The sequence below is a fragment of the Molossus molossus genome, unplaced genomic scaffold (assembly GCF_014108415.1).
Source record: "Molossus molossus isolate mMolMol1 unplaced genomic scaffold, mMolMol1.p scaffold_m16_p_22, whole genome shotgun sequence".
Lineage (NCBI taxonomy): Eukaryota > Metazoa > Chordata > Mammalia > Chiroptera > Molossidae > Molossus > Molossus molossus.
Window position 1 is genome coordinate 9,915,499 of NW_023425358.1, and position 13,008 is coordinate 9,928,506.

At 48.6% G+C, this 13,008-nt stretch overlaps 1 protein-coding gene across 1 annotated transcript in view; it reads right to left on the bottom strand.

Moving 5' to 3' along the window:
- Nucleotides 1-9,992: 9,992 nt before the first annotated feature.
- ST14 (ST14 transmembrane serine protease matriptase) overlaps nt 9,993-13,008 on the bottom strand; it is a 38,107-nt gene continuing 35,091 nt past the window's right edge. The window contains exons 17-19 of the mRNA XM_036276696.1: nt 11,478-11,752; nt 10,656-10,792; nt 9,993-10,575 (exon numbers count right to left, since the gene is read on the bottom strand). Coding sequence (XP_036132589.1) covers nt 10,414-10,575; nt 10,656-10,792; nt 11,478-11,752 — 574 coding nt within the window. The 3' untranslated portion in view covers nt 9,993-10,413. The remainder of the gene's footprint in view (nt 10,576-10,655; nt 10,793-11,477; nt 11,753-13,008) is intronic.

Below are 13,008 nucleotides of genomic sequence, written 5' to 3' on the forward strand. Positions count from 1 at the left end.
TGTGGGGTGCTCACCGAGGTGGGCGACCACTTGACCGCACTGTGAAGTGACAGGAAAGCAACAGCCAGCCTTCCAGGGGGGCCAGGATCCTTCCCCCCACAGCTCGCCACCCACCCTCAGCCCACCGCAGAGAGGCAGTGAGGGCCCCTGGCCTGAGTGCAGCGCCTGGGCAGGAGCCTGGCGGGAAGTCCTGCGATGCCCCCTAGTGGTCGCATGTCTTCCCCAGCCCTCGGTCCCGGGCCTCTGGAGACTGAACCGGCCCTTACCTGGTTTATAGTCAGTGCAGCTAATCCCTATGTCTGTTGCTCCCGCAGGATCTAGTCTGGATCAGACTCTGTCCACGCAGCAGGACTAAACATTCATTCAACTTGAAATATTTTGACTGGTGGTGGAAAAAATTAAGAAAAAGGCAGTTTGGAGGGCCCAGAGAGATGAACAGTTTTGAGATCCTAGCAACAGAAAAGGGCCAGGCAGGCAGGAAAGACCCTGCGGTGGTTCGCGGAGCTTGTGGAGGGAACCCGACCTGCAGCTCGGGGTCCTCCCTGGGAGGCCTGGGCTGCTCGCGTCGTGCTCGCGTCGTGCTCTCGTGAGCTGGAGCCCACCCCTTGGCCTCGGCCCTGCCACCTCTTCCCCTCGCTCTGCAGACCTCAGCTGCACCTGAGCTGCCGTGGGGTCCAATACCTGAAGGCGGAGCAAAGGATTCTAGGGTCCCCTTCACCTGGAGTTTGCTGAAGGGGCCTGAAGACCCTCCGGAGCCCACGCAACAGGGCAGCAGCTAGGGGGTGGAAGACGTCATTTCCACCTCCCAGCGCACTTCAGGCCTCGATCCAGCCCCTCAGAGCTTCCGCAGACCCCGCTCCCCGCCCGGCTCACACCCTGTGACCACCTTAGGACACCCAGAGATGCCAGGTGAGTAAGGCTGCAGGACCAGGTCCATAATTTGTGGGCCCCGTACAAAATGAAAATACAGGGCTCCTTGTTCAAAAATGATGAAGACTCTAAGGAAGGCAACACAGAGCAGTAACCCAAGTGCAGGCCCTACTGAGCAGGGCCCGTGCACCTGCCCGACGACAGCCCCAACTAGCTGTGAGGCAGGTGAGGGGCAGTCTTGCTCTAACAGCTTGAATCCAAGTGTGATGACATACGTGGGTCTCCAACTGTCCCTCCCTCCCACGCCCTGCCCTGTAGGCCTGGCTACAACCACGGTGGACTGCACTAATAAATTCAATTTCCTGTCACTCGCTTGGAGCTAGACTTCTTGAATTTAAAATGAAAATGTGTGCAAAATAGTTCTGGCCCTTAGTCTGTCCCCCAGCATCCCCTGGGTGAAGGAAAGGCAGGCAGCAGCTGGCCCAAGCGGCCTCTGGCCCCATGCTCGAACCCCAGCCGCTGCAGTGGCCACAGCAGGGAGGGTGGACACAGGCTGGCTGTCACTCCACTGTCAACTAAGACCACCAGCGCCTCCGTCTTTGTAGAGCGACCAAGCCTCAGGGCGACGAGTTGGACGTCCCACTAGTTTCGGGTTCTTAGCGCCTACCTCCGCTCAGGAGTCTCACGGGACTCTCCCCACGGGCTTTGTAAAGGCAGACACGTCGTTGTTTCCAGTCGTGGACTGTTCGAGGCTGCCAGACTGACCGGACTGTAAGACAGGCCTGCGAACCGCGGTTCCGGCGCCTGGCGGGCTCTGGGTGAGGCTGGCTGTCAGCCTGGGCCGCCTGCGCCAGTGGTCACTCTGGAGGCCCGCTGGGGTGCCCTGCGGCACAGGCCGCTTGCTCGCCCCAGTCTCCGGGGCAGGAGGTCTGGGTGGAGCTGAGACTGCGCCTCTGAGACCCACCAGGTGCTGTTGTTCCAGCGACACTGGGGACAGGCATGGATGGCATGCCCGGTCCCCACACCACTGACCACTGAGACTCCTGGGGAGGGTGGGGTGACCCTGGACGGTGACCTGCACAGTGAGCCCTCTTAGGGGGAAAACGACGAGCCTGAGAAACCACAGTAAATTGCAACAGGGGTTGTAGAGGACACCCTGCCATCGGGGGACAAAGGCACCCGGGGAACTACCGATGACCCTGCCTGCGTTTCTGAGCTGGGGTGGATGTTGTCCACACAACGGCAGGTGCGGTGGGGGAACAGGGCGCTGCGGGCAGGCACAGGCCAGGCTGGCCTCCCTGAACCCCAGAGTGTCTACACCGGGCCAAGGCCTGGCTCCTGGGCAGCACGTGTACTCAGGAACCAGGCCGAGTGAGGCCTCTCTCTACACAACAGCTCTTCCCCAAGGCGCCATTAGCATAGCGCATCCTGTCTTCTGCTTTCCACACCTTGGTGAGAACAGATTCTCTCTCCCCTGGAAGGGACATTCAATGTGAATGCTTCCACAGGGGTCGAGACAAAACTTCTCCCTCTCTCCAGAGGGTAAAACACTGACTAAAATGACGGACGCAGGATTCCAAGGTGGCGGCGGACTGAACGGAGCTGCACAGACCGTCTCCCAGAACCAAACTGGAATTACAACTATGACACAGCAAATCGAAGGGAAAAACCAACAGAAAAGCAGCTTGGAGGACCATATAATGAGGGACACTGACTCCATCCCGGTAGGATTGAGAAGGCGCGAGACGGGGCTGGGAGCCCACGGTCAGCAGCTCGGCAGCGGCCTCAGCTGGGAGCAGCGCCCTCGGGTCACACTCCCAGGCGGCCCCACAGCGCAGCCGGGACAGAGGCTGAAACAGCCACAGCCACTCACCTTGGGCTCCGGCAGAGGGAGGGCGGACTGGACTGGAACTGTGTCGGGACACTCAGGGTTTGGAGGGCGCTCAAAGCTTTTCCTGAGTGGCAGCCACGCAGGACGGTGGCCACATTGCTCCTTCCCAGGGCTCTGAGGAGAGGCAGCAGCCCCTCCCTCGGAGATCCAACCGCACCCTGTGGGACACTGAAAGGCTAATTGAGGCTTACTAACGACCAGCATCTGCCCCAACCTTGGGAAATCCCCTTATGCTGAGCACCTGAGGGAGTTTTTCAATCAACAGAAAACCCAAAACTCATCAAGTAACCTCGACTGCTAGCCTCCAGGCAAAAAGCTAGGGGATAACAGTACCTTTCCTGGGCTAGCAACTCTAACCAGGAAAGTAAGACTTGACAGTGGTGTTTAACATGGGTCCTCCCTTGCTCATCTAAACCCAGGAGAGGGAGCCACAAAAAAACAGAACACCAACACCCACAGGGAAAACTTGACAGGCTCCAAAGGCCACTGTGATAGCCAAAATGGTGAAACACAGAAACAGAAGCCAAATGAAAGAGCAAGAGACCTCCACCGAAGATGAGATCAATGTGGAGCAGTTAGGCATGTTAACAGAGCTAGAATTCAGAGCCATGATCTTGAGAAAGCTCAACAGCATGAGTAAGGACATAGAGATGCTGAAAATAAGCCAATTGGAAATTAAAAACCATCAAGAAGAGATAAAAAATGACATATCAGAAATGAAAAACATATTGGAAGGTTTAAAAAGCAGAGTAGAGGAAGCTGAAGACCAGATCAGTGAATTAGAAGACAGGGTAGAAAAAATCAACCAATCAGAAAAACAAAAGGAAAACAAGCTCATTAACAACCAGCATCTGCCCCACAGGAAGACAGCTTAAGAGAACTGTGGGACAACTGGAAACGTAATAATATTCGCATCATAGAAGTCCCCAAAGAAGAAGAAAATGAGCAAGGGATAGAGAATATATTCAAAAAAATAGTGACACAAAACTTCCCTAATTTGGTGAAGGAAGAAGGCATTCAAGTTCAAGAAGCACAGAGAGTCCCAAATAAGAAGAACCCAAACAGGCCCACACCAAGACACATAGTAATTAAAATGCCAAAAATTAAAGACAAAGAGAATCCTAAAAGCAGTAAGAGATAAGCAACAGGTTACCTACAAAGGGAACCCCATAAGGCTTTCAGCTGACTTCTCACAAGAAACACTACAGGCCAGAAGGGAATGTAATCAAGGTCGTGAAAAACAAGGATCTGAATCCAAGACTACTCTACCCAGCAAGGCTATCATTCAAAATAGAAGGACAAATAAAGAGCTTCCCAGACAAAAAAAAAAAAGGCTAAGGGAATACATTAGCACCAAACCAGCCTGCAAGAAATGTTAAAAGGACTGCTGTAATTAGCAGTAGAAATGGGAAGAAAAATAGAACCACACTAAACAAAAATGGCAATAAATAAGTACATATCAATAATCAACTTAAATGTAAATGGATTGAATGCTCCCATAAAAAGACACAGAGTAGCTGAGTGGATAAGAAAGCATGACTTATCTATATGTTGTTTACAAGAGACCCACCTCACAACAAGACTCACATAGGTTAAAAGTGAAGGGATGGAAAAATATTTTCCAAGCAAATGGAAAGCAAATAAAAGCTGGGGTAGCAATACTCATATCTGATAAAATAGATTTCAGAATGAAGGCCATAACTAGAGACAAAGAAGGCCACTACATAACATTAAAAGGATCTATCCAACAGGAAGATATAACCTTGATAAACATATAGGCACCCAATATAGGAGAACCAAAATATATTAAAAATCTTCTGGAGGACTTCCAAGAAGAAATCGACAGCAATACAATCATAGCAGGGGACTTCAACACTCCATTGACAGCACTGGATAGATCCTCTAGACAAAAAATTAGCAAGGAAACAGAGACTCTAAATGAAGCACTAGACCAAATGGATTTAATAGATATCTACAGAGAATTACACCCCAAAACTACAGAATACACATTCTTCTCAAGTGCACATGGGACATTCTCAAAGATAGACCACATGATAGGACACAAACTAAATCTCTACAAGTTCAAGAAGATTGAAATCATATCAAGCATCTTCTCAGATCACAATGGCATGAAACTAGAAATCAATTGCAACAAGAACATGCAAAGACATTTCAACACATGGAGGCTAAATAGCATGTTATTAAACAATGAATGGGTCACCGAGGAGATCAAGGAAGAAATTAAAAACTTCCTGGAAACCGCCCTGGTCGGTTTGGCTCAGCGGTTAGAGCGTCGGCCTGCGGTCCTGAGAGACCCAGGTTCGGTTCCCGCTAAGGGCGCGTACCTCGGTTGCAGTTTGTCCCCGGCCCTGGTCGGTTGTACGGGTGGCAGCCACCCGATGTGTTCCTTTCACATTGATGTTTCTCTCTCTCTCTCTGTTCCTCTCTCTCCCTCCCACTCTACCTGAACAAAAAATGGAAAAATATCCTCGGGTGAGGATAAAAAAACAAAACAAAACAAAAACTTCCTGGAAACCAATGAAAATGAACACACAACAACACAAAATCTATGGGATGCAGCGAAAGCAGTTCTGAGAGGAAAGTTCATAGCACTACAGGCCTTCCTCAAGAAACAGGAAAAATTTCTAATTGACTGTCTAACCTCACAACTTAAAGAATTAGAAAGCAAACAAAAAGAAAACCCCAGAGCAAGTAGAAGGAAGGAAATAGTAAAGATCAGAGCAGAAATAAATGACATAGAGACCAAAAAAACAATTCAAAGGATCAATGAAACAAAGAGCTGGTTTTTCGAAAAGATAAACAAGATCGATGGACACCTAGCTAGACTCACCAAGAAACAAAGAGAGAGAACCCAAATACACAAAATCAGAAATGAAAGAGGGGAAGTAACAACCAACACCACAGAAATATAAAAGATCATTAACAGCTACTATGAACAACTATATAGCAACAAATTCGACAATCTAAGCGAAATGGACAAATTTCTAGAAACACACAGTCTCCCAAAACTGGACCAGGAAGAGATAGAAAACTTGAACAGACCAATAACAACTAAGGAAATTGAAGATGTAATCAAGACTCTCCCAGCAAACAAAAGCCCAGGCCCAGATGGCTTCACCGGGGAGTTTTACCGAACATTCAAAAAAGAACTAACACCCATTCTCCTCAAAGTATTTCAAAAAATTCAAGAAGAGCCCTGGCCGGTTTGGCTCAGCAGTTGGAGCGTCGACCTGCGGTCCTGAGAGACCCGGGTTCGGTTCCTGCTAAGGAACCGAAGGTAAGGAAACTGTACCTCGGTTGCAGTTTGACCCCAGCCCTGGTCGGTCGTGCGGGTGGCAGCCACTCGATGTGTTCTTTTCACATCGATGTTTCTCTCTCTCTCTCTGTTCCTCTCCCTCCCACTCTACCTGAACAAAAAAATGGGAAAATGTCCTCGGGTGAGGATAAAAAAAAAATTAAAAAGAGGAAGAAAAAAAAAATTCAAGAAGAAGGAAGACTTCCAAACACGTTCTATGAGGCCAGCATAATTCTAATTCCAAAACCAGAAAAAGACACTACAAAGAAAGAAAACTACAGGCCAATATCCCTGATTAACATAGACGCTAAAATCCTGAACAAAATACTAGCAAATTGGATCCAGCAATACATCAAAAAAATTATTCACCATGACCAAGTGGGATTCATTCCAGAGATGCAAGGCTGGTACAATATTCGCAAATCAATAAATGTGATACACCACATAAACAAAATTAAGAATAAAAACCACATGATCATATCAATAGATGCTGAAAAAGCATTCGACAAAATCCAGCATCCATTTCTGATAAAAACACTCAGCAATGTGGGAATAGAGGGATCATATCTCAACATAATAAAGGCCATATATGAAAGACCTACAGCAATGGGCAGAAACAAAAAACATTTCCCTTAACAACAGGAACAAGACAAGGATGCCCACGTTCTCCACTCTTATTTAACATAGCACTGGAAGTCTTAGCCACAGCAATCAGACATGAGGAAAAAATAAAAGGGATCCAAATTGGAAAGGAGGAAGTGAAACTGTCATTATTTGCAGATGACATGATATTATACATAAAAAATCCTAAAGACTCCATCAAAAATGTACTAGACTTAATAAATGAATTTGGCAAAGTAGCAGGATACGAAATTAACGTCAAGAAATCGACGGCATTCTTGTACACCAATGACGAACTCACAGAAAGAAAAACTGAAAAAACAATCCCATTTACCATTGCACAAAAAAAATTAAGATACCTAAGAATAAACCAAAGAAGTAAAGGACCTGTTTACAGAAAACTACAGGACATTGAAAAAAGAAATAGAGGAAGATATAAAAAAGTGGAAGCACATACCCTGTTCATGGATTGGGAGAATTAACATCATTAAAATGTCCATACTACCCAAAGCAATCTATAAATTCAATGCAATCCCCATCAAAATACCAACGACATATTTCACAGAACTAGAACAAATACTTCAAAAGTTTATATGGAACCAAAAAAGTTCCCGAATAGCCACAGAAATTTTGAAAAAGATGGACAAAGTAGGTGGGATCACAATACCAGATATCAGGTTATACTACAAAGCTACTGTAATCAAAACAGCCTGGTACTGGCACAAGAACAGGCATATTGACCAGTGGAACAAAACTGAAAACCCAGAAATGGACCCAAGGCAATATGCTCAATTAATATTTGACAAAGGTGGCAAGAGCATACAGTGGAGTAAAGACAGCCTCTTTAATAAATGGTGTTGGGAAAATTGGACAGCTACATGCAAAAAAATGAAACTAGACCATTCACTTACACCATACACAAAAATAAACTCAAAATGGATAAAAGGCTTAAATGTAACCCGTGAATCTATAAAAATTCTAGAAGAAAATGTAGGCAACAAAATTTCGGACATCATACGGAGCAGAATTTTCACTGATACATCACCTAAGGCAACAGAAACAACACAAAAAATGAACACATGGGACTACATCAAACTAAAAAGCTTCTGCACAGCAAAAGAAACAATCATCAAAATGGAAAGGCAACCCACTGTATGGGAGAACATCATTGCCAATGATGTATCAGATAAGGGGTTAATTTCCAATATATATAGAGTGCTCGTACAACTCGACAAAAAGAAGACAAGAACCCAATTAAAAAATGGGCAGAGGAGCAGAACAGACACCTCTCCAAACAGGACATACAAATGGCCAAGAGACATAAGAAATGCTCAACATCACTAATCATCAGAGAGATGCAAATTAAAACAACAATGAGGTATCACCTCACACCTGTCAGAACGGCCACCATCAACAAATCAAACAACAAGTGTTGGCGAGGGTGTGGAGAAAAGGGGACTCTAATACACTGCTGGTGGGAATGCAGACTGCTGCAGCCACTATGGAAAAAAATATGGTGTTACCTCAAAAAATTAAAAATTGAACTTCCATTTGACCCAGTGGTCCCACTTCTAGGAATATACCCTAAGAAGCCTGAAACACCAATCAGGAAAAATATATGTACCCCCATGTTCATAGCAGCACTATTTACAATAGCTAAGATCTGGAAACAGCCCAAGTGTCCATCAGTAGACAAATGGATAAAAAAGCTGTGGTATATATACACAATGGAGTACTATGCAGCTGTAAGAAAGAAAGATCTCTTATCCTTTGAGACAACATGGAGAGACCTGGAAAGTATTATCCTAAGTGAAATAAGCCAAGCAGAAAAAGACAAATACCACATGATCTCACTTATATACGGAATATAATGAACATAACAATCTGAGGAATATGGTAGACCCAGAAACATGGAAGTAGGCCACAGACTGACATCCCTCAGAAGAGGGGGTGGGAGGGTAGGAAGAGATAAACCACAGAACTTATATGCATGTATGCATGACCAATGGACATGGACAACTAAGCCGGGGACGGGGCGGGGGTGGGGTGGGGAGGTGGGTGCGAATGGGGTAAAAAAGGAGAAATATCTGTAACAAAAAAATAAATAAATAAAAATAAATAAATAAATAAATAAATAAATAAATAAATAAATAAATAAAATGATGAAGGCAGCTCTCCTCCTCCAGGAAGTCTGACCAGATTGCTTCAATCACACTGTATTGTTCCTCCCTTTGGTTTCTAAGACATGGAAGGCAAAGACCATTCATTCAGCAAATATATATTAGCATCTTCAGGGAGCCAGGCTGGGGATGCAGTGACAAGCAAAGACCACCTGCCCTCCCTGATGACACTGGCCTTTTGGTTTCTCTTCTTAGGTTGACTGCTCTCCCCCAGGCCCACCTCCAATAATGCCTCAAATGTCCCTTCAAGAACTCCCTAAGCCCTCCCTAGATCCTCGACACCAACCCTCTGGGTCACCTCAAACAAGGAGAACATTTTATTTATTTTTATTTTATTTTATTTTTTTATCCTCACCTGAGGACACTTTTTTTGTTGTTGTTCAGATAGAGTGGGAGGGAGAGAGAGAGAGAAAGAAACATCAACGTGAAAGGGACACATCGAATGGTTGCCACCCACACGACCCAGTCAGGGCCGGGGACAAACTGCAACCGATGTATGTGCCCTTAGTGGGAACCGAACCCGGATCTCTCCAGACCGCAGGCCGACGCTCTAACCGCTGAGCCAAACCGGCCAGGGCAAGGAGAACATTTTAAATAATTAAGTGAAACTCAAAGGATTATGGATGACACTGGAGATGTGAGGACCTGTAAGCAAGGCCTCAGGACTCCTCGTGCCAGCATGTGTAAGCACACACACACACACACACATACACATGCACACGCACACACACACCACTTGTGTAACCTCCCCCCCAATGGAAAGTCCTACTTCCTCCTTCCTTCCTGGGACAAGCTCCTCCCCACTCCTAGGGTCCCAGGCCAGCAGCTGTGCCCCCCCCCCCACCCCAGCCAGGCCCTGGTTACAGGTCCAAGCTACAGGTACAAGTACAAACAGCCCCTTGCTGGCCTGGAGAAGGCCACTGGGCACTGTGGCCCCCACTCAGCTTGGCTCCAGAGTCTGTACTGAGGGGAATTTAAACCAGTTTCTTGTCACTGGGGCTAGGAAGAAAGGGAAGGAGGACAACCCATCAACTTCTGAAAGAAGAAAAATACCTAAAAAGAAATAAAGTATTTTACTCAAACACACAAATATACACTCTGAACCCCACCTGGGAGCTGGTAAAACAATTTTCAATTCTTAGACCTGTGTGTCTTCCAGGGTCTGGCCTGGGCTTCCTGAAGTGTCCCCAGGAGCCCACAGCGCCCCACCTGCCCCACCCAGAGGCAACACGAGCTGCTCCTGGAGCAGAGAGGGGAGGAAGCCAGTCTTCAAGAACCTCGGCTGCTGAAGGCTGCAGGGGACAGGCCAGGGTCTGCAGGCCTCTGCTCCCTGGGATTGCCGGGACCCTCCCTTCCACCTTCCAGCCCCCCTCGGAGATGGAGGGAGGTGAGAGGCTCCGCAGGCCAGTCCTCCACCTCCAGAGTGCTGGGGTTCAGCTCAGTCTGTGGGGGGCTTGAGGCAGGGGTGCAGGTAGTGATCCTGTGCTCAGCCCGCAGGGGCACATGTTGAGGTGACCAGTGGACCGTCCCTGCTTCTACACCCCAGTCTGCTCTTTAATCCAGTCCCGAAATATGGGGAGTCTTGTGTAGACACCTGGCTTGTCCCGCTGAGCACAGCCTTCGCCCCAGCTCACCACGCCGGCCTGGAAGATCCGCCCATCTTCCTCCACACTGGACAGGGGGCCCCCCGAGTCGCCCTGAGGAGAGACAGGCCCTGAGTGCCCCACCCATGTCCCCAGGCCCACCCCAGCCCAGTGCCCTGGTGCCCCGCACCCACCTGGCAGGCATCCACGCCCCCGCTCAGGTAGCCCACGCACATCATGCGCGGGGTGATCTGCTGCGGCATCAGCTTCTCGCAGGTCGTTTGGTTGATGACGCGGATCTCGCCCTTCTGCAGGATCAGCACCACGGTCCCTGGGGGGGAGAGGGGGGACAGGCTTCTGAGGGGGCCACGCCATGCGGGGAACAGCACCCTCCAAGATGCTCGCACGAGAACAGAGGAGCAGAACTCTGGAGACAACCCAAGCCTGAGGCTGCCAAACAGCTCAGAGACCGAGGCCGCATCCACCGTCGGATATTCCGCGGCCACACACAGCCAGCAGCTGGCCGGCTGCAGGGCACGGAGGACACACCACGGACAGCGTGTGGCAACAAGGAACAGAAAGCGGGAGAAAGCCACAGACGTTGTGAAGGCACAGAGCCTCAGGGAGGTTATTTTCCTCCTTCTCCGTAGTCACAGGCTTTCGGCAGGCAGTGCACGATAGCACATGAGAACCGAGTTTCCCAGCATAACGTGCCGAGGAACGGCCTTCGGACGGAGGCAGGAGGCAGGCCAGGCTCCCACCACCAACCGCACCGGCACAGCTCGACAGGCCTCCCTAAGTCATCGTGTCCACAACAGTGTTCTCATAGTCTCTGAGTACCATTTGGGAAGGCGTTTTTGCTTCATTTTACAGGTGAAGAAACAGGCTCAGAGTTTAAGCAACTTGCCAAAGTCACTCAGTTAAGTGGCACAACCCAGCCTCCCATCCCCCGCTTTCGCTGGGAGCCCCCACCTCACTCCTGAGCAGCTTCATCCTGCGGGGGCGGGGCAGCTCACCTCCCTCGTAGGTGTGGCCCCAGCCAGTGACCCAGATGGCCTTGCCAGTAGGGAAGACGTGCGAGGAGTCGGGCAGGCAGATGGGCCGCACGGTGCTGCTGTACTCCACCGGCTGCTCCAGCTCCAGCAGCGCGATGTCGTAGTCGTAGGTGAAGTCGTTGAAGGAAGGGTGGGTGATGACACGCTTCAGGCTGCGCTTCTGCACCCCAGAGGCACTGCGCTTGCTCTGGTCATGCAGGCCCAGGAAGGCCGTCCACATGGTGGGGTCGGAGTACCTGCAGAGGGAGCCAGAGAGCACAAGGTGAGCTCGCCACCCAGGACGCAGCCACCTGCCACACACCTGCCGTACACCTGCCGGACACCATGAGGGGAGTGTGGTTTCTGCTTGGCCACTGCCCTCACCTGGAAACCAATGGGTGACTCCTACCGCCTCATTCACCCCCATTCCCTCTTAGTTGCCCTCTTTCAATTCATTTTTATCTGATTACCAAAAAATACCCTATTCTATCCTATTAATCTCATGTTTCACAGAAGGAATAACACAGAACTCAATCCAAATACTTCTCTAACACAGTGGCATATATTCTATGTACTAAAAGAACTGGAAAAATACAATGAACTTGATCTGTCGGTTTGCTGCTGGTGGCAGGGCCGAGGTTGCAACTTTGAAAATGCCTCGAGTTTACCAGAGGACTGAACACAGGGACAAGACACTGATGTTGGGGGCCAATTTCTGATGTGGGGAGAGGGGGCCACAAATAAGGAGCGGGGCAGAGGAAGAACCCTGTGCTGCCGATGTGCAGAGGTAGCAGTAAAAACTCCTGATCCCCCCCCCCTCAAAAAAACAGCCTAAAAGCTGTGACATCTCCAGTATCACTCAGAACTTGGTTTCTAAATAACCTCTCCATTCAAAGGAACCAAGGCTCCTTGGAGAAGTTGTTGCTTCCAGGTGTGAGGAAGTAAACAATAAAGCCAACCTAGAACATGTGTTGAACAGAAGTGAGTGGGTTCAAACAAAGATGAGCCAGCAGGACAAGGGCTCACTGGCCAAACTCAGGATCCTCTGAACATCTACGTTAACAATAGGATTTGTTTTACTACACATGCTGGACACCAGAAAAGGGGGAATGGAAATCCATGAGTCCAGCCTGAGTCTAAACAGTCATTTCAAAAAAAGCGGTAAGGGGAGGAGGATAGCTATTCCTTACAGAGAAACGCCAGCTGATACATGTAGAAGAAAGGAGCAATGATAAATCGCATTTTGCACCTACCATAGCAACAACCAACACATGCGCAAATCATCGAGGGATGCTAGAACCGTTGGGTCAAAGATTGTTGAGGAACGAGATATTCACACCGATTCAAGTATCTTCCAAAGTTACTTATTAATGACCAAAGCAGAAGTACCTTTCTGGAGGGGAAACCCAGGGACACCACCTTAACCAAGTACTCAGACTTTCCTCTCAGTCATACCCATTGATATCCTGTGGTCCCTGAGAAGGACACACTATTGCCCAAGTAGTATTTCCTA